At 36.8% G+C, this 21,647-nt stretch overlaps 1 protein-coding gene across 1 annotated transcript in view; it reads left to right on the forward strand.

Moving 5' to 3' along the window:
• Positions 1–20,967, forward strand: part of LOC101739110 (solute carrier family 2, facilitated glucose transporter member 8) — a 53,613-nt gene extending 32,646 nt beyond the window's left edge. The window contains exons 3-9 of the mRNA XM_004922520.5: positions 7,724–7,953; positions 9,991–10,107; positions 12,132–12,338; positions 13,417–13,549; positions 15,164–15,393; positions 16,131–16,325; positions 16,995–20,967. Coding sequence (XP_004922577.1) covers positions 7,724–7,953; positions 9,991–10,107; positions 12,132–12,338; positions 13,417–13,549; positions 15,164–15,393; positions 16,131–16,325; positions 16,995–17,267 — 1,385 coding nt within the window. The 3' untranslated portion in view covers positions 17,268–20,967. The remainder of the gene's footprint in view (positions 1–7,723; positions 7,954–9,990; positions 10,108–12,131; positions 12,339–13,416; positions 13,550–15,163; positions 15,394–16,130; positions 16,326–16,994) is intronic.
• Positions 20,968–21,647: the final 680 nt, after the last annotated feature.

The raw sequence follows: 21,647 nt of genomic DNA on the forward strand, positions 1-21,647 counted from the left end.
TTTTTCAAGGTGAACGTTGGGTGACATTAACCCACCTACTAACGCTTAAAGATCCACACTGTTAATTAAAAAAACATTCGTGCATATATAATCCGCTATCAGCTGAGCTAACATCGTTTTCTCCGAGGCGTTCGTGTGTCCTAGTCATGACTACACTTTCATTCGTGTTCACGAGAACTATGAAGCAGTAGAAATTTTGAAAATTTGTTACTTTTTTTGCCTACCTATCCTAGTAACCTAAGGTCAAACAATTTTATCTCTCATCAACCGAATGATCATGGTTCTATACTCTTCGTATATACGAGTGTTACTGTTTTACTTATAATATTTTGTACTCAAGTTTAACAATATTTGGTATGTGTATGTGCATTACTATAATTCTCATGTTGTATTTGTTATTTTAGTTATGTGTTATTTGTTCTACACACACTTATCACTTTTTATTATTATTCTCATAATCCTCTCGCAGGTCTGCTGGAAGAGATTTCTTAAAGAAATAAGCAGTGCCTTTGTTTTTAATTTTCCTATTACTCTGTACTATGTATTTTTTTTCTGTGTGTACATAAATAAATAAATAAATAAATAACCTCGAAATTATACCAGATTCATTGGACGCGAGCTCACGGGGCTCAGCCTGGCAAATTTGAAACAAAACGCATTAATCTGTCAAGATGCACATTGTTAGTGTTTATTCCAACTCTATTCTTATTTTATGTTACCAATTCAATTTCTGTGTACAATGGATCTGTACAATTTAGTCTTTGTTGCATCTTCTTTTTTTATCTCCTACCTATGCTGATAGCCTTGAGAAGCTATATCAGCTTTACCCCAGCGTGTAGGTGAGCTCTCGGGGCTCAGACCGGAGGTGTTGCTAACACTAGAGCAAGAGCTGTGCTTCGCAAAATCTAACACCGGATCGGAAATGCGACTCACTGAGAAGATCTGGCGAGAAATTCAGTGGGCTATGTCTGAGGATTGTTTTGCTCGCCGAGCCCTTCATCGCATTCGACGGGTTCGACGAGAACGGTGACCGGTACTTGGAGTATCTAAAAGCACCGATAGTGAATTGGGAGGATCATAAATGACGTGATTTTTTTAAATAAACAAGATATTAATACGCAAATATATTTTAAAGCATATTTAAAAATGTACCTTCTGAATCTCTCTTCGATCGGTCCCTCACTGCTGAGGATCGTGACTCCGTCCGATTCCGTCAACCAGCTGTCTCCATCGATTCCGCCCTGCAGCCCGGTGGAGTGCGTCGCTGACAGGTATCCCCAGTTCCGCCGCTATTTGGTCCGACCATCGTTTGGGACCTCATCCCCTAGGCCTTTTTCCCTCTATTTTACCGGTGACCACAAAGGCGTTCCAAATTGCTGGTATCCCAGCGTGCAACATGACCAAAACCTTCTGAATACACAAATAAAATATAAATTATGTATATATAACTCTGTAACTATTATAATTCCGTGCTATAATTATGCATTTCAATTGTATTTTAACAGAAGCTTCATTTTACAAATGCATGTTGTCCTAATTTACTGTTCTAATTACCAATTTATTACATTTCATTGGTGTTATTGTTGTCTATTTTGAGTATTTTTCTAAATGTTATAATACTTTGTTGTTTTACTTGTTTATTGGTGTAATTTATAGTTTGTTTCACGTTTGAAAAAAAAAAACTGTTGCTATACTCAAATAATGATCGGTTGATCTGATGCTAGTGTGCACGTCGCTTGGCAGGTGGAAAATCAGCACCCACAGAGTCGCTACTGTTAGGCCTTGCTGGGGCGATAATCTTTTCCTCGCTATTTTTCTTTTACTCTCTTAATTTTTCATTTTTAAATATGGAATTTATATTTATGGTTGAAATCATTTTTACTAATTATTATTATCATAAATATTTTAATCATAAGTATGGGCGTTTAAATCTAAGCAATCCGCGAACATATAACCTTTTGACACTAGATAACTAAACAGCGGTCGATAGTAAAATTGAGGTCTGATAGCGTCCGTTCTTTACAAAGTAAATGTCTGAGTATGTACTCAGAAAAAAAAAAAACTATTTTATTATCTGCTATAAATAAACTGTAAAATAACGCGCCCGCCAAGAAGACTATTTGTTAGCCAATGCTTTCCCTGAGACTGGAATCCATTAATACTTAAAGCAAAAACTTTGTACCCCTTTTTACGAAAATCGCGCGGACGGAGGGTTATGAAATTTCCCCCACTTATAGCGAATATAGAGAAGGAGTGCGCAATGCTAATATTTTTTTACAATTATGCATAACAAATACAAAAAAAAAAACATTACACACACTACCATGTATTTGACACACACGCTAAATATGCTGTTTTGTATTTTGTTTAATTTCCGTGGTCAAATTTAGAATAGATTAGTATTGTTTGTCTTTAATATTATTTTTCTATAGTGTAGAGTTGGCGACATCTGTGATTAAAGAATTATAACAGTATTTGACAATAGAACGATAATAATGTTCAAACTTATAGTTTAAAATAGTAGCTATAGTCGAATTTCGACTACTGGGGGACTACTAGTTGTAGTAATTACCCCAATGCTCAAGGGCTATGAGTCTTATCTTTCAAGAGAACAAGTAATCGTGGTAGAATCGCAATACCGCCCTACTGTCAATAGCATTTTTTATTTATTGCATAGATATTTTTTATTATTTTATACGTATGTATATCTACTGCAAAAGTGCGTCAACCGCCTTACTTAAACATATTATTATGATAGATAAAGTTTTAAATACTCGTAGTAATCCTAATTTCAAATTCTGCAGGTAATTAGTACGGTTGTCCTAATATGATGACTGAATATTAAAATTCTAAATACAGGAAACCTTATAGAAAACAGTAATAGAATGTTCGAGAATTTCTTCTTAAAAAAAAACGTCACTTGTAAGCGTATATTGCATTGTATGGAACTGCGATTTTGAATATCATATGACGCGTGGGTTGGTCTTTCTCGGATTCAAGGAAATTAGCTATCTTCGCTTTTCATTGCTGGTTTCTATAATGCCTACATGGGTTCACGATTTCATTTTCAATGTCGCAATTTCAAAACGACTACTGCACTCGTATTGGCTACTTCTTGTTTCAGTTCTTCGGAGAGGCACTTTTTTGGCGTTCATGGGGAATCGAACTTACGATTCAACCGGTATGGTTGTTATCAGAACTTATACACCTGCATCGTGAATGGCGCCTTACAATAATCTTTAATTATTAATCTTATGGCGATTTACATCTTATTACACGATATCATTCCTTCGTTGTGAAAGTCGTCCGCGAGCACTGATTAAATAAATATTTCTGTAACATGGCTATTTGAGAGATTTAATTCACACTCTTATCGATCGATGCGAGTAAACCAGGCGCCGACTTCCAACGGAAATAAGTAACATTGAATAACCAAAATAATAAGTATTGTTTAGGAAATAAATAAAATTGTTTTCGTTCCGTTGTTGAAGCTAATATAGTTTTGTTTTAATAATTACAGGGCTTCGGGAACAATCCTTTTGGTCCCCTAATTTCAATGTTATTATAACATTACCCTTTTACGAGAAACCCGCTTCGAATCGAATTAAATCTAAAAGTCGTGATTTTAATGGCCCCATTAATTAATGTTTTGTATATCGTAGTTACGGGAGTAATTCAAAAAATTCGAGAGAGAAAAAAGATTAGTATTTGCCAATTACAAATGAACAACGATTTCATTGGACCTGGACATAGTTGCTTAACAATACGAACTATCGTGATAGTTGAAATATCAAGGACCGTTTGCCACAATCGATAAACGATCGAGTGACGATAGACAATGCAACGATATTAGGTCACTTTAAAATTTGAATCTTTATCATATGGTTGAGGACTTTTTGGCGGGAACGCGAGGACTGAAGTTGTGTGATTTGTTTTATTTTGTCTATTTAGTGTTTCTTCAGGTTTAAATGTGCAATAACTGTGGTTTATTAAATGTTTAATATCTGTGAAAGTGCACAAATGTGGGAAAATTAAACAAAGCCGCTGGACGTAACTTCTCGGGATCCTCCAAAAAGTTCATTGAAAAGATCTCAGTAAATGATCACCATTTTACTGAGATTAAATTTCATCCCATATCATTTCACCTCACTACATTTAACTTCATTCCAGTTGATTAATGTCTCAAATTAATCATCTTCGTTTCATTTCATTTCACTCTATCTCATCATTTTTCATAAAAATAAGAATATAACATAAAATAAGACAGTCTTTGTTACCAGGTCCTAAAATCTTTAAAAAAGAAAAAAATATATGCTTGAAATTTTTGAATACCCTCCCAAATTTCAAGAATGCTCAATTATGAGAAATTTTATCGGAACGCGAACATAGTGTAGGTGATTCTGAACACGAGTATCACAATCAGACAAATAAATAGTGAGAATATAGTTTAATAGATTAAAACAATTTCTAATACACGTCCAATATTTTTAATACGTGTGAATTTTACATATTTTATCGGACACAGACAGATATATGTATATAGAAAAATACAGGCCCAGCTAATAGGTTTATATATTAATAAATTATCTTTTGACAAAAATTTAATTTTAAAATTATTGGAAAAATACAAAACTTATTCTTCCTCCGAATTATTTTGCATCCGATTTTCGGACGTTACGATTTCACGGACACATTTTTTATAAACGATCTCATGTCGGAGGGTCAGTGACATTTACGTTTTAAAATCTATAGGCTTTACCTAACCGTTTAACGCCGGCAGTGGCTTGGCTTGTAGGCTGCGGCTTGGTTCTGCCCCTGGCATTGCTGACGTCTATGAGCGACGGTGACCATTTACCATCAGGTGGGCCGTATGATCGTCTGCCTACAAAGGCAATAAAAAAAAACCCGGTCCTGTGGACCGAATGGTAAACAGTCGACGTCGCCCTAAACGGTCATTACGGATCCTCCCGATCCATTAACGGTGCTTTTAGGTACCTCAAGCACCGGTCATCGTTCTCGCCGAACCAGTCGCTTGCGACGAAGGGCTCGGGGAGTAAATTAACTCACAGACTCAGCCCACTGAGTTTCTCGCCGGATCTTCTCAGTAGGTCGCGTTTCCGATCCGGTGGTAGATTCTGCGAAGCACTGCTCTTGCGAGGGCCAGCGTTAGCAACGTCATCAGATTTGAGCCTCGAGAGCTGACCTACACGCTAGAGTAACGCTGATATAGCCTGTCAAGGCTATTAGCATATATAGGAACAAAAATCTCATACTATACAGACATACATAGTGATGTATCGAAGATTTGCTCTATGTACGTATGTAGATGACGTATTTAAAAGTGAAAGTTGGTATTCAATAGTCGGAGCCAAGTTAACTGTGACCTGTGGCGTGCGATTTAGCCCGTATTTTTAGGATTATACGTTCTCATCGTTTTAAATTCAATAGGTATATTATTTTGAGTTTCGCAAGATCGAATTGAGGAGGGTTTCGGAGCTGTTTTTAGACATGTACCTCGTGCTCATTTTTACTTGTGATAGGACCTCTTGTGAATCCACGCGGGTAGGTACCACCACCCTGCCTATTTCTGCCGTGAAGCAGTAATGCGTTTCGGTTTGAAGGGTGGGGCAGCCGTTGTAACTATACTTGAGACCTTAGAACTTATATCTCAAGGTGGGTGGCGCATTTACGTTGTAGATGTCTATGGGCTCCAGTGACCACTTAACACCAGGTGGGCTGTGAGCTCGTTCACCCATCTAAGCAAAAAAAATGCGGCATAGATAGACAACACCTTTTACATTATGCCGTAAATGCACTTCTCCAGATGCCGAAACAGTAATGATTTACCAACACTAAAAATTAATATGCAAAAGCCTCAAGCTAAGAGTTTCTCGACGCTTCTGCGGGTCTGTAATACTAGTTGCATGTTTATCAAAAACAGCTTAGTGCTGACGAGATGGATGATTTTGGTACTCGACTCATAATACGATTCCTGGGTAAGCATTGTCTTTGTTTTTGTCTATCTATCTATCTATCTATATATATAAAAATGAATTGCTGTTCGTTAGTCTCGCTAAAACCCCAGAAAGGCTGGACCGATTTGTCTAATTTTGGTCTTGAATTATTTGTGAAAGTCCAGAGAAGGTTTAAAAGGTAGATAAATATGAAAATGCTCGGAATTAAATAAAAATAACAATTTTGTTTTCCCTTTGATGTGTCCCCCGTCGGACGGATTCCTTTTGCATGTTTCAAGTTTGTTTTATACAAAAGTTTAGGTTTTTATTTATCGATTGAGGCAATGGTAAAATCTTCTAACGGGCGGGTCCCGTTGCTCATTAGACTGACGTGCAAATGTTTGTTTTCCGTATATATGCAAGTTTTCTCGGAATTGTCGCAAATACCTTGTGGTTCGTCAGTATTGATTCACAATAAGATTTACGTCATGGGTTATTAGGCCACAATTCATTCCATCTCTACATTACAGGTAAAAGGCTAAGGTGATTAATGGTAGGCAGTGGCTTGGCTCTGCTCCTGGCATTACTGAAATCGATGGGCGACGGTAACCACTCACCGTGGTGGGCCGTATGCTCGTCTGCCTAGAAGGGCAATAAAAAAAGTAGACTCTTTTAAAAATAAAGTGATGAAAAAACGATCTCCAACGAAAGAGGATTACAATTATGAAAGGGTCAATTAAAAAGTTAGTATCGGTACAAAAAAGGAATTCCCATCTTGTTCCGATGTCGAGTGACACTACTCTTGACATGAGGATATGCCCATTCTTTTACAATACGAAATCGTTCTAGTTTTAAATTTTAGTTTGATCGTAACAAAGCTAATGATTATCTATATTTATGCTGACGCCACTTTTTTGTAACAACACTTTTGCGTATCGACAGGTACTGAAATTGTGGAGTTGATGATCGATGATGAATTGAGAATTGTCCTTGTCAACATTATTTCAACATAATATCATTGAAGATGATGAAATTTAACAGCAAACTGTGAATTCAATATTTAATGACATACATTATTATGACCCTCGTCCTCGTTAAAAGACACCTTTTTTTCTTATCGATGTATACCTTCATGACTATAATACTTCTAAATGTAGAGTTACACGACTGAGAAGGTTCTAAGGCTTGATTTTTTCCGCAATACGATACGCAAACACAAAATTAACTAAATTTCATTCAATACAAAAGCTATTAATATTATTTTTTTCCTACCCATGCTGATAGCCTTGAGAGGCTATTTCAGCTTTACCCTAACGTTTGTAGATGAGCTCACGGGGCTCAAATCGGAGAGTTGCTAACACTGATCCTAGCAAGAACAGTGCTTCGCAGAATCTACCACCGGATCGGAAACGCGACCCACTGAGAAGATCCGGCGAGAAGCTCAGTGGGCTGTGTCTATGGGTTAATTCGCTCGTCGAGCCCTTCGTCGCAAGCGACAGGTTCGACGAAGACGACGACCGGCTTTTATTGATTAGGTGGGTGTACTATCTCACGGCCCGCCTGGTGTTAAGTAGTTACCTGAGCCCATAGACATCTACAAGATAAATGCCGCCCATACATATTCTCTATATCTAGAGAAGACTTAATCAAAATTAAAGCAGCAGTTTGCTGTGGTAACCGCTCAAAATGACCCTTATCTCTCTTGATATAACGTTGTAAATTGTAATATAATAACAGAATTATAAACTTAACTAAGGTAATTTTTTCAGTCACAATCCCGGTATTGAACTTTGGCATGCTGATGGGCTGGCAGTCACCTATGACCCCGATCCTCCAGTCTCCGAATGGGCCAGCTCCAGAGGTGATAACAGACGAGACAATCTCCTGGATGGCATCTATAACGTTTTTCCCCCCTATATTCTGCGGCGTCTTCGTTGGGGATTTGGCTGACCGATGGGGAAGGAAGATTACAACGCTGCTTACGTCATTAATGCTTGTTGTAAGTACTGTATATATAAGTAAACTAGTCGTACTCGCCCGCTTCGCTGGGCATTTCAAATTAACATTATTATTAGGGAATCCAACATTCATATAAATACTAACCAATCCAATAAGTACATGTATTTTCTACATGGATACCAAGTTTCAAGTCAATCGGATGCATGGTTCAGTAGTTATAACGGAACATCCGTAAAAACCACTGTAGATTTATATATTAGTATAGATGTATATTTTAAGTGCTCAGTTTGTAAGTTTTACTTGCTTGATTGAAAAAACATTGTCCGTTGTTATATTATGTTTGACAATGTGTCAGTACATTCATGGTTTAAATAATAAAATACACGTTTTCGGAGATCTAAACAGTTCTCTTTAGGTTTCTACATCCACCATGACCATTAAAGAACTTGGCACAGTTGGACATCAGGTAAGAGAATGCAAGGGAGTCGTTTGGTAGTTAGGACCCTAAAACCACACTTGGGCCACCCTCAGACACAGCCCACTGAGTTTCTCGCCGGATCTTCTCAGTGGGTCGCGTTTCCGATCCGGTGGTAGATTCTGCGAAGCACGGCTCTTGCTAGGGTTCGTGTTAGCAACGTCGTCAGGCTTGAGCCCCGTGAGCTCACCTACTAGTTAAGGTTACGCTGGAATAGCCTCTCAAGGCTACCAGCTTAGGTAGGAAAAAAAGAAAAAAAGAAAAAACACTTGGGCCCTCGGCCTGCTCTCAACATGTGCACACCGCCAAGTTCCCACATACCCCGCTTGTCCCCTAGGCGCCGAAACCTCGTATGACGTTTGGCCCCCTGCACGTTAAAGCTGTTGCCAATTTGGGAAACGTTTACCTATGTCGTAATATATCATAGTATGACATGTCACGTGGCGTAGTTCCAACAGTGTTTCATATACTCAGCGATTGTGACAGAGAAGCGTGACTGGATGTTATTACTTTTTATAAAACAGTCTATTTAATTATAATAAAATCTACTATTTCATAAAAGTAGGAGTTAAAAAAAGGGAATGTGTCGCCAGCGACAGAACACTGAAATCAGAATAAGTATTTCAATACTAACGAAAATGTATAACCATAGAAATATTTGGCGTTTTATTCTGCTGTTGCCTAGATTGGTAGACGAGCTCACGGCCCACCGAGTGTTGAGTGCTTACCGGCGTCCATAAACATAAACAACGTAAAACCCACCTTAAGACGTGAGCTCTAAGACTCAGTTCTTTTTGTAAACGACTGTCCCACCCTTCAAACCGAAACCCATTACGGATTCGAGGCTGAAATGGGCTAGGCAATTTCTGCGTATTCAATATATACGGCCACGTGACCTTAAAAGGCTTCAAAACTCTTAAATCTCACATTTCACTTAGTAGCTTTATATTTTTTTTTATTCTCAAAACATCTAAATGTAATATAAATGTCTAATATGTTCCACTCGAGCTGAAAAATTTTTTACGCTTTAGATGGCCAGACGAGCTGTCCTCCCATTTGATATTAAGTGAACACCGGAGGTCAAAATATCACAGCGTGAATACCGCCCATCTTACGCTCTTCAACTCTCAAATTTATTTTATAAGCACCAAGCCTTAGGTTCAAAACCAGACCGCACTACCAGACTACAGAAACAAGATTGTGGTATCGTACTGTACAGACTAACAATAGGCCTCAAGAACAATGTTTGTGTAATACAAAAAACTATTACACATACATTACTTTATTTGCTACTTCACTGGTGTTAGGACCTGTTGTGACTCCGCGCGGGTAAGTATCACCACCCCGCGTATTTCTGCCGTAAAAGCAGTAATGCGTTTCGGTTTGAAGGGTGGGGCAGCCGTTGTAACTATACTTGAGACTTTAGAACTTATATCTCAAGGTGGGTGGCGCATTTACGTTATAGATGTCTATGGGCTCCAGTAACCACTTAACACCAGGTGGGCCGTGAACTCGTCCACCCATCTAAGCAATAAAACAAAATAAAAATCATCCTTTTCAGATCCTATCCTAATAGAACATGATTTGCGATTATCTTTTCAGATGAGCTGGAGTATCACATTGTTCTCACTGAGGCCTTGGGCGTTGATAGCCTCCAGAGCAGTTGCAGGATTAGCCTGCGCTGGATGTTACGTCGTCACCCCGCTGTACCTGAAAGAGGTACACTGCCTTCAAATGATCTAAGATCCGTCAAAAATAGCTTGTCTGTAAAGTCTGTTTACTGACGATAGTTGAACGTGACAACGTCATAAGACAATACTGATGGAATGGTTTCATTTTTCAATTATCGTAATTATCGTTGCTATAAACAATTGACACCACATTCACTTTTCACTGAACTTCATACTTGACGAAAACATGTACGCCTCAGAGCGAGGTAACGCCGCATGAGTCATGTTTTTTCGTGCGGTGCAGCCGGCTCCATCGAATTATAAGACGTTGTCACGTCAAAATCTATGAGAATACATTCGAGGTGCGATTCTATTGTTGTTTGATGTACGTGCCAACTAAAAAAACACGTATAATTTATGTACGTAATATTACAAGATTAATGTTCAGTTTCTGAACGTCAAAATGTCAGCGAGCGAAATCCGCCATGACACCAAGCCACTTTGAAATCCAGACGTCAATAGAAACGCTAGAATTTTATAGTTCTCTTAAATGAAGTATTTAAGCTGTAATATAACTATTCAATAAATATCTCAAATAAAACGGTGCGAGTGCAACTTGGTGCACGTGAATGAAGCTAAACTTCTTTTTCGATGTGTATGTAATATTGAGGTTTTTTTTTCATTTTTCATCCTTAAATTAGATTGCTCTGTAATAGGGAATGCTGTGTATAGGAGATGCGACATCTTCAACATTTATATTATATATTTTTTAAATTATAGATAGAAAAACACTTTTTTTTTTCATTAGAATATTGGACTCTACTCGTTGCTAATGCTCGCGCTGGCCTGTAACAGATATACTACGCATGCGTTCGAGCGCCACGCATTCACTCTCGCTTTGTCTCCTTCTATTGCATGTTAGCGTTAAAAGTTTAACGAAACCTTGTTTGGAAGTCGCATTAGAAGTTTCACTTCAATAAATATAGTCCACGCTCGATTACCACCGATTGTTGCGTTGGCTAAATTAATAAAGCCCTTGTGTTCTTATCGGTTTTTGACACGTGCAAATCTTCAAGTTAATCGGAAGTTTTGAAGTTGCTGAAGATTATGTTGAAATGATACATAGATCGATGCAGATCAAGTTATAATAAAATATTTTTATATTAACATATATACAGTTATAGTAAAAGCGTACTAAAAATCACATGTTTTTCGATAATCCTTCGAACAGCTATCGAAACCCTTAACTTATTTAATTATAGCTTATTTAACACGTCAATTGTCACGTAGGTCACCGGTGCCCAGGGGGCCGGGATATCTAATATAGTAGACTCTGAGAAAGACGAATCCGAAGATACTGAGAATGAATTTATTTCTAAGAGACCTAAAAAAACTGAAACATATATTAACAAACAAAATAAGGCAAAGTTAGGCAAACCAGACGCACTTAGTAACAGAAATCGGCATAATTACTTCAGTGCGCCGCGTAGGACACCGGTGACCTACACGGCAGTCAATGTGTTAAAAGCATATAACATCGATTGATTAATTATACGCGAACCACAACGACGAAACTACATGGTCGTGACTATGAATTTGGTTACATTAGCACGCACCTCGATCAAACTGTGTGGTTGATGTAACATTCGTATTTGGACTTATATGACCACATCGGTATTTCGAAATGTTCTCCTAGAAAGTTTTAAACTCCTATTAAACTGTTCGTAAATCGTATTTTTAACCATTAATGACAAATACCTCCATCTCCCTTATTTCTGCCGCGAACGTTATAAATGGCGGCTTTACAGATGAGAAAACCGTGATATAATATGACACAGCAAAAAATAACTTCCTTTACTTTATAAGTTCCATTACCCATTTAATATCAGTTGGACCGTGAACGAGTCGGAACTAGATTTTAAAACATTGGTTCGACTGTAAACCGAATCTAAGTCTATACTTAGATTATACTTAGATAAGTCTATACTTAGATTCGGTTTATGTTGTAATTCTATTGTATAAGTCTATACTTAGATTCGGTTTATGTTGCAATGCTATCATTTATCCTTTTAGATAGCGTCAGACAACGTCCGAGGCGCCCTTGGTTCTCTCTTCATCCTGTCCCAGAACCTGGGCTACCTCTTGGTCTACATGGCGGGAGACATGCTGAGCTTCGCGTCCGTCATGTGGATCTGCACTGCGATACCCGTCGTTCATTTACTGGCATTCATGACGATGCCGGAGACTCCAGTTTTTCTAGTTAAGCAGGGGAAAGTACAGGTAAAATCACCGATGATTCAAACGAAGTATATTGCGGTTATATAAGTCATAGTATTTTATTATTTAATCACTAAAACCTGCAGAAATTCGAAATGGTTAACCTTTTATTATTATACTAGCTGACCCGGCAGACTTCGTAGTGCCTCAATCGATAAATAAAATTGTATAAATGTATAAAATTGTATAAAATAAACTTAAAACAAACAAAATGAATCCATCCGACAGGGGAACATCAAAGGGAAAACGAAATTGTTATTTTTAATCAATTCCGAGCATTTTCATATTTATATACCTTTTAAACCTTCTCTGGACTTCCACAAATAATTCAAGACCAAAATTAGCCAAATCGGTCCAGCCGTTCTCGAGGTTTAGCGAGACTAACGAACAGCAATTCATTTTTATATATATATAGATTATTTTTCTTCTTGGCCTCCCACATTATATAGGACTGTTGCGGATTTGGCATGAGCTACAAGACCGGTCGTCTGACTGACATCAAAAATCCATGGGCTATATATATATCTTCTTATATCCGTTGCAAAGTGCCAAATGAAGGGACCTTTCTATTTCTCTTTCTGGTCTTTCTTTTACCTCATGTGGTTCCAAAACAAAAGATAAAACTATGAACAATTAATTAATATTAAAAGGTCAATCATTGAATATTAAAATCCATAAACACTACCTTATTACAATGAGACTTTTTTCTCATTTTTAAAATGTAGAAATAAGTAATATACTAAATTACATTTGTTAATATCGATTTGGTCCACCGATTTATTGGTGGTAGAGCGTTTTGTGAGTCCACACGAGTGAATGCCACCACCCTGCCTATTACTGCCGTGAAGCAGTAATGCATTCCGATCTTTAGTATGGGTTAGTCGTTATGTCGTACAATTGAGACTTCCACCACTTGTCTCAAGGTGGGTGACCGCATTCACGTTATGATGCCCATGGACTCAATCGCTTAACAACAGCTGGACTGTGAGCTACTCTAATAACTAAAGCTATAGAATCATAATCAAATGTCAAACCTCAGGATAAACACAAATATAATGTCATGTCTGATGCTGTACCCCAGGAAGCACGCAAGGCATTAGCCTGGCTTCGCAACACCAGTCCTGATGACAAGACTTTAGAGGAAGAAGTGCAGCTGATGGAGATCGAGGAAGAATACTCTAGAAGTGTCAGGAGAGCCACTTGGAAAAGTATAGGTAAGTAATTAACTAAATCACGAACGACTTTAAAAATCTCTGACAAAGATATTTACGATCGATGACCGGTTTTTAAAAACCTACTGAGTTTCTCACCGGATCTTCTCCGTGTGACACAATTCCAATCCGGTGGTAGATTCAGCTATACAAACTAGTATTAGTAAATTCTCTGAGGTTGAATCCGTTGCGATTATTTCTGCTACCTAGTGACTTCGAGGGGTTATACTAGATTCACGAACGATTCATTGAACGAGTAGATGAGCTCACGGGCCTCTAACCTGGATACGTTGCTAACACTGGCCCTACCAAGAGCAGTGCTTCGCAGAATCTACCATCGGTACGGAAACGCGGCCCACTGAGAAGATCCGGCGAGAAACTCAGTGGGCTGTGTCTATGGGTTAGCCCCCCCTTGACGACTTCACGATGTATATAAGCTACATTTGTCCTTTTACACCAGATAGTGATGAGCTCGTAGGACCTCTTGTGAGTCTGCACGGGTAGGTACCACCACGCTGCCTATTTCTGCCGTGAAGCAGTAATGCCTTTCAGTTTGAAGGGTGGGGCAGCCGTTGTAACTTTACTGAGACCTTAGAACTTATATCTCAAGGTGGGTGGCGCATTTACGTTGTAGATGTCTATGGGCTCCAGTAACCACCTAAGACCGGGTGGGCTGTGAGCTCGTCCATCCATAATAAGCAATAAAAAAAAACATACTATATGTACTATGTATAACTATTAACTTAATACTAAGATTCGCGTTTAAATTCTCCGAAGTCTCATTTCTTGGAGCAGCGGCTCCATTTCATTCGTCGTCACACGCGATCCAAATTATATGTTTCCCTGTTTAAACATAGCTGTTCATGCAACGAATGCTACGGTTAGATTTAAACTAGTTCTGTAGCGGTTTCTAATTCATCTGATCCTAACGTTAACATATTTGCTTACCATATGGTAATTCAAGAAAGTCCACTAAGCTGAGAATAAATTTGAAAGATCTGCTTACAACCATTAAAAAAATATATAGTTGTACATAGAATCTCGCTTCTTGTGTTATCGGTTAAAAACTCATAAACAAGACCCTTTGACAAGTTAAGTATTTAAAATCGCCGTTGTTCTGGCAAATTTATAAATGATCTTCTAGATACAGTCATGCAAGGAAAAACATTGACATAACATTAATGTCGATTTATTTTAATATGCATAATATTTATACTTTGGATGGTCACACAACCCCACGGCCGAGTACACCCGTACTAGACACGAGGGTACTATGCCAGTGTTCAGTTCCCATAGGCTCAGGTAACAATTCGTAGGCGAATCATCGGCGAATGACATTTACGATGAAGGAACAACATAGTAAAAAACAATTTACTTGTAAAATATAATATTTCGTGTACTTACTGTTGGACTAATGAGATTCTGAATGGGTGCCAAACAGCCTGCATACTTATAGCTTGAATACAGAGACTGCTGTTAATACAATTGAAACTTCGATCTTACGTCTGAAACTGCATGGCGACATTCACGCTATCGTCTATAAACTCTGGTAACATAAACATCGTGTTACCCAATTAGAGCAAAATAATAATGCTTTAAAAAATCCATTCTTTCCAGTGCAAGACAGAACAACGTTCAAAGCTTTTCGGATTGCCCTCAACGTAATGCTTTCACAAGAGACCTGCGGATATCTTGTGGTCCTCACGTATGCGGGGTCCATCTTCGAGCAGGCTTCAGAGTCGATCAGCTTGAAGCTCAGCCCCAACAAGCAGACGATACTGGTCGGAGCCATACAGCTGCTGGGCTCGATTGTTGCTAGTTGTATCGTCGAGCAGACTGGCCGGAAGGTCAGTTAATATGTTAATATTATTGTCATACTAGCTTTCTGTTGGGAGCTTCGTTCACGTGGACTACACTTTATACCCGCTGACAACGACTAGTATGCAGCAGTGTAGTAATAGGTAGCCCATATTCTTTACCGCAGTTAAAAAATTAGATCACAGTAATAATATAATTGCATCAATATAATATTAATGTCTCTGAACATTTTAAAGTCGATCGAATATTTTCATTCTGGTGAAAATAAAATTGAAATATTCCGTAATATATAGACAGACAGATACAGGTCAATATAATATATATAAGCGTGCTAAAATAAAATCATAATGTTTTCTTCTAACCTTTTATTCTTCGTGGCACTCTGAGCTACCAAGATCCGCTTTCAATCGCAGTATCAAATAATCCAAGTTAGGCACAAAGAAGAACTTAAAGGGACGTGTCCGTAGATGAACGTAGAAATGCTAGTAAAATAAAAATGGATAGACAGCCATAGATCTCATAAGATGACTAAATCGTCTCGAATCATTCTTCAGAGCACTCTCCGTGAAAAAAAATGCATAGAAAATTACTTGTTGTCGAAGGTCGTAAAGATCACCATTTGAATACCGCATCCATCTTGAGACAAGATCGATGTCTCGTGATATTCTGTAACGGAAGCCCACAGCCAAGAATAGCGAAGTTGTTATATGTAAATACAGATGTATCGATTCGGCTAATGCATTTTAACAAATATTTTAATTTCCAGTGGCTACTAGCATCGACAGCATTAGTTACAGGGATGTCAATGCTGGCTCTGGGACTCTGGTTCTACATCACTTCGCTGTCGATATGGCTGCCGGGCTGGTTGCCCGTGGCAGCCATGTGCCTGTGCATCTTCGCTGATGCTGCAGGATACCAACCGGTTCCATACGTCATAACGTCAGAGCTGTTCTCATTTCAGGTAAAATTCTTATATTCTCTTGGTATATTCTTTATTTAAACATGGCAATCGATTTTTTGAAATGCCATTATCACCAACGTCGAGTTTAGCTCTCCTGAATTATTCGTACAAAAGCAAGGTACATAGCTTTTCAAAAATAACTTGTCTTTATCACGGTTTCGTTCATTTCAGATTTAATTAGATTTATGGTGGTAGGCCGGATCGTTAAGATACCACTGTAATTTCTACCCTGAAGCACTCGAGCGCTCAGAAAAGTGGGTCAGCATTTATACCTTTGAGTCTTGGACCTCATATCTCAAAGTGGAGACTATATACTCCAATAAAATTCAGCTTTTCGTGTTAACACTCCCCAATTTGTAAAACTCCTATCCTATGTATTCAGTATTGGAGTTTGGGCATAAAGTCCTTTCGTGTGAGCAACACCCATCTTGCTGTGGCAGTTTTTTATCATAATAAAGATATATCAATTAACTTAAAAGTGAATCATACGCTCAGCTTGGTTTTTTTATGACAAAGGGGAGACGAACATACTGCCTAACGCCTTAATCTTCGATACCTGTAACATTTTATTATTTGAAGATTTTTGTCACAGTATGACAACGTACGACAGATCTAGAAAGTTTTTTAAAAGAAATGTGAGTTTTTCATACATTGCCTTTTTAATTCCAGCATCGCGGTATGGTAACGTCCTTTGTGAGCTCCGTAGACGCTCTGAGCGACTTCGTTCAAACGAAGGCCTACGATCCTCTACTCAAACTGCTAGGGATCCACTGGGTTTTCATCATCTTCTCCAGTGTCTGCTTTTTTGGTGCCTTCTACACCATCATGTGGGTACCGGAGACCAAGAACAGATCGGTGGATGAGATTTACGCTCTCCTAGAAGACGGAAGGCAGAAAGAGAAGAGGAAAGACATTGAAAATGACGAGACTAGCAGGCTGTGAATTGCTCATAGGATTGTGATATTGCATTTGAATTTTCGTGGTTTTCTACAATCATAAAGTTATTGTTAATAAACAAGCGCGAACTTAAACGTTACAGAAGTGAAACTTCTTTAAAGCGAGAAAGAAAGAGAGAAAGCTATCATCCGTCCTTTACGCGATAGAATCATTTTGTTGTATGTTATACTTAATTGAGACCTTGAAATTTTATTCGCATACAAACTAAAGATGCAATCTTTTTTAAGAATTGATAATCAAGATTATCTTCTGAAAATTAGAACAGAAAGATTGGTAAACGAAACTCATCTGAAATGTAATCGCGATAATAAATTAATAAATCATAATCTTCACCTTAAAGTTTTCATAATAATCGCCCTACAATATTTTAATGTAATTGGTAGTTTGACTGTCTAGAAAGGCACCTTAAAAGAAATGGCAGCTAACACCAAATCGAATATGCCTAATCTGTAAATTTCACAGATTACTATAGCTCCCTTGCCATATGAAAATATCAATTATTAGTCTATGGTAAAATTAGCTTAAACTTACTTTTGTAACGATTTCCACTGTACAGCTTTAATATTTGATGGAAATTAAAATCTTTCAAAATCAAGTTACAGTAAGTACATACTAATTAATTTACTGTACTCAAAATTCATAAAAACCAATACAAGTGAACTTACAAAAATATTAAATATACAATTCAAACAAAATGGCCGCCGTATTTAAAAAAAATTACGTCATAAACTCGAATAAATTTTCTCGTTGTTTTCTAATCTTTGATTGTAGAAAACTACTTAAAACATCAAATTATTAGCATGTGATATATGAATGTACGTATGTTTGTGTGTTGGAACATCCATGTTCCGCAGTAACGTCCTGATATTATTTGGTTTGCGGTAAACATTTCCACTGGTTCTTCTTCTTCTTTATTTTTTGGCTCCGGCGCGGTTTGTGCATTAGCCAGCGTCAAATAGTAAGATTTTTATAATTCGCCGTTTTAATTATTAAAGTTTTGAATAATAATAAACGAAGGAAACCCAAATTAATCAACTGGGATGAAATTAAATGAGATGAGGTGATATGGGATGAAAAATAATATCAGTAAAATGGTGGTTATATACTGAGACTTTTTCAGTGGACTTTTTGGAGGATCCCGAGAAGCTACGTCCAGCGACTTTGTTTCGTTTTTCACATTGATGCACTTTCACAGATATTAAACAGTTAATAAATCACCGTTATTACACATTTAAACCTGAAGAAACACTAAATAGACAAAATAAAACCATTCACACAACTTCGCTCTTCGCGTTCCCGCCAAAAAGTCTATTTCCACTGGTCGTTAAACGTGTCGTGACCGGGCGAGTGGGTGCCGCCATCTTGCCGCCTACCGTGAAGGCTTCGACCGTTCTCGCTCTGGTGTCTATGGACTCCCATGACTACAACGTAGTTGACTGCGTATGACAGCTACAAAAGTTCAATAGTCGTACAAGTCAATATTGGCTGCAGTAAAACAGTAGTACAAATTTAAGGGAATTCATTCTAGAAGCTGTAACAATAACATTGTAACATGCAATACCGGAAGATAATATACTAAGCTAAGCATCGATACGTACTTACCGTTTAAAAATAGCGTATTTCGCTAACCCGCAATCTATAATGAAGGTAGTTGACGGATTGGTTCAACTGAGCTGAGATTGCGTTACATTGCGTACTGAGCAAGCTATGATCGCCTCGTTGCTTCAGTGGGTAGTAGTAACGCAGACTATTTTATCACGGGATCCGGGTTCGATATCCAGTCGATGCCGTTATGCCAACATTATGGAATCTAATGTGCAGTAATGCACGCAACTGTACTTAGTGTCGCGAAAATTGGGGTACATCAGAAATTGTCCGCTTTTTTTTAATGCTATTTATGAATCCATATAAATACAATTTGAGTGTAATGCATTCAGATACAAAAGCTCTGATTTGTTACAATAACAACATGTTACATAATGTTACCAAATTCGTGTGATCAGGTTCATAAATCGAAACTAAAGCGTTTGAGACTTTTTTTTGTATTATGTGTTCCAATTAATTAAACACGTGATTGTCACGTCATAATGACAGTTGATTTTTTAATATCTTTAAAAAAAAAAAAGTGCTCTTTGATTTTAAAACTTTCAATTTTGATCTTAGATAATTTTATTTTGGTAGGTATAGTCAAATTATACTTTATTAATATCGACGCTTGAAAGGCAAACGTGACTAAGCGACAATGCGTGAACTTTACAGTAGACTAATTTAAAGTTGGAATACCTGAAAAAAAATCTATTTTAACGAATCTAGCTGTAGGATTGAAATGATTTTAATAGACCTACAAATATATAGTTTTTGCGCATCGAATATGGTTATTGCCTATCATTTAACGGCAAATCAGCTATTGTCGCCTAGTCACGTTTGCCTTTCAAGCGTCGATATGTAAAAACTATTCAATGAATCGTGATCTTTGATTATAAATGATGCGACTAACTAACGACTTTAAATGTTCTTATCTAAATTCTGATTCTTTAGTTTGCGCGTAAGAATAATTTATAATCAATCATTGAGTGATGCTGAAATATACTGTCAAAAAGTACGGAAAAGAGATTAGTTAGATATTTAACCATTTCATCCTGAGAATTTATAATAAATAAAAAATGTCAAATACATAAATATTTCTGTCGGATTAGATTTAACTTCACTTTTTTTTTAAATAAAATTCTGTCATTTGCGCCTTCGATTTGCAATTTTGTATTAACAAATAATAAACAAATTCCAAAATTACCTAACATAATAGTCACAAATATCCATGACATTTTGTTTTGCAATTGTTTTTTGTTGTTGTTTCCATTATATTTTCCGCTAGTATCTTTAATCTATTGGCAAACAAATAAAGAGGCTCCTTTTTTTCATTTATTAACGTTGGGTTCTAATAAAAAGCATGCCGTCTCGCTCGCGCGACACAAGTAAAAATCATACTCAATACATACATATACAATACATACAACTTATACATAATCAATAAAGTTCACCTTCATCGACGCTTTTCATCACCACGACTATATATTAAAGGCACAAAACCATTCATGTATAGTGAACATAGCGCCCATCTGGACTATCTATTAGTTCTAATTCCATTCAATACATTTTTGGTAGAGTTATAATTTTGCACAGAGTATCTAAAAAAAAAGGCGGTATTTTCTTTGTGGTGGTGATGATAACAAGTGTACCTAAAACCATAACACAGCATCAGAGTGTTAGTTTTAATGAGTCTATTACAGTAAATAAGACCGACAGTCATATCGAAACATTCCTCATCAATGTTTAATTTGGAATTGTGAAAAAATGTAAAATGTAACCTTATTGCCCTTAAAAGTTTCTTTATCATTTTACCGTAAATACGAAACGATTTGTGTTTGACTATTTGTATTATTTTTTTCTCAAAGTAAATTCAGATCCACATTTCGTGGTTGGATTAATGTTTAAATTTAAAAGAGAATTCGTCAAAAGAGATGATTTTTAAACACTTATGTACCTAATCTTATTTATTATAAAGGAAAAAAAACCTTTCATTTTGTGTAAACATCATATAGTACTTATACTTTTTTATTGTTTTGTGTTACAATAAAAATGAACCTAAATCATGAAATCGATAAGAAATAAATTTATTTTTTTCGTATTTCTTTTATTTTATTTAGAACAACAATTACGTATTTTTTATTAAAGTTAAAACAGAAAAATGAATTTTATATTCGTTTTGAATGTGGTCATCTTATTCATTATCAAAGCTTTGGCCGATGATTCTATGCGTAAGTATTTCAATCAAGTCCGTAAGTCTCTTAAGATGATTTTGAAGCCAAAGTATTGTTGAAAAAATGTCGTTAATTAATCCTGGAAAATCTAAATCAAGTCCAATTTATCTCTTCGTGATTGTGCTAAAGATATTTATTTTATTTTATTTATTTATTTATGTACACACAGAAAACAAGACACAGTACAGAGTAATAGGAAAATTATGTACAAAGGCACTGCTTATTTCTTTGAGAAATCTCTTCCAGCAGACCTGCGAGAGGATAATGAGAATAATAATAAAAAGTGATAAGTGTGTGTAGAACAAATAACACATAACTAAAATAACAAATACAACATGAGAATTATAGCACATACACATAGCAAATATTATAAGTAACACAGTAACACTCGTATATGCAAAGAGTATAGAACCATGATCATTCGGTCAGATACCTATATGTAACAAAAAAAATGTTTTATTTATTAAAACTGTTACAATTACACTTATTTCTTTAAACACGTACAATTAAAAGACTTACCTCAACCTATTATCGAGATTAATATGGC

Source organism: Bombyx mori, chromosome 20 (assembly GCF_030269925.1).
Source record: "Bombyx mori chromosome 20, ASM3026992v2".
NCBI lineage: Eukaryota > Metazoa > Arthropoda > Insecta > Lepidoptera > Bombycidae > Bombyx > Bombyx mori.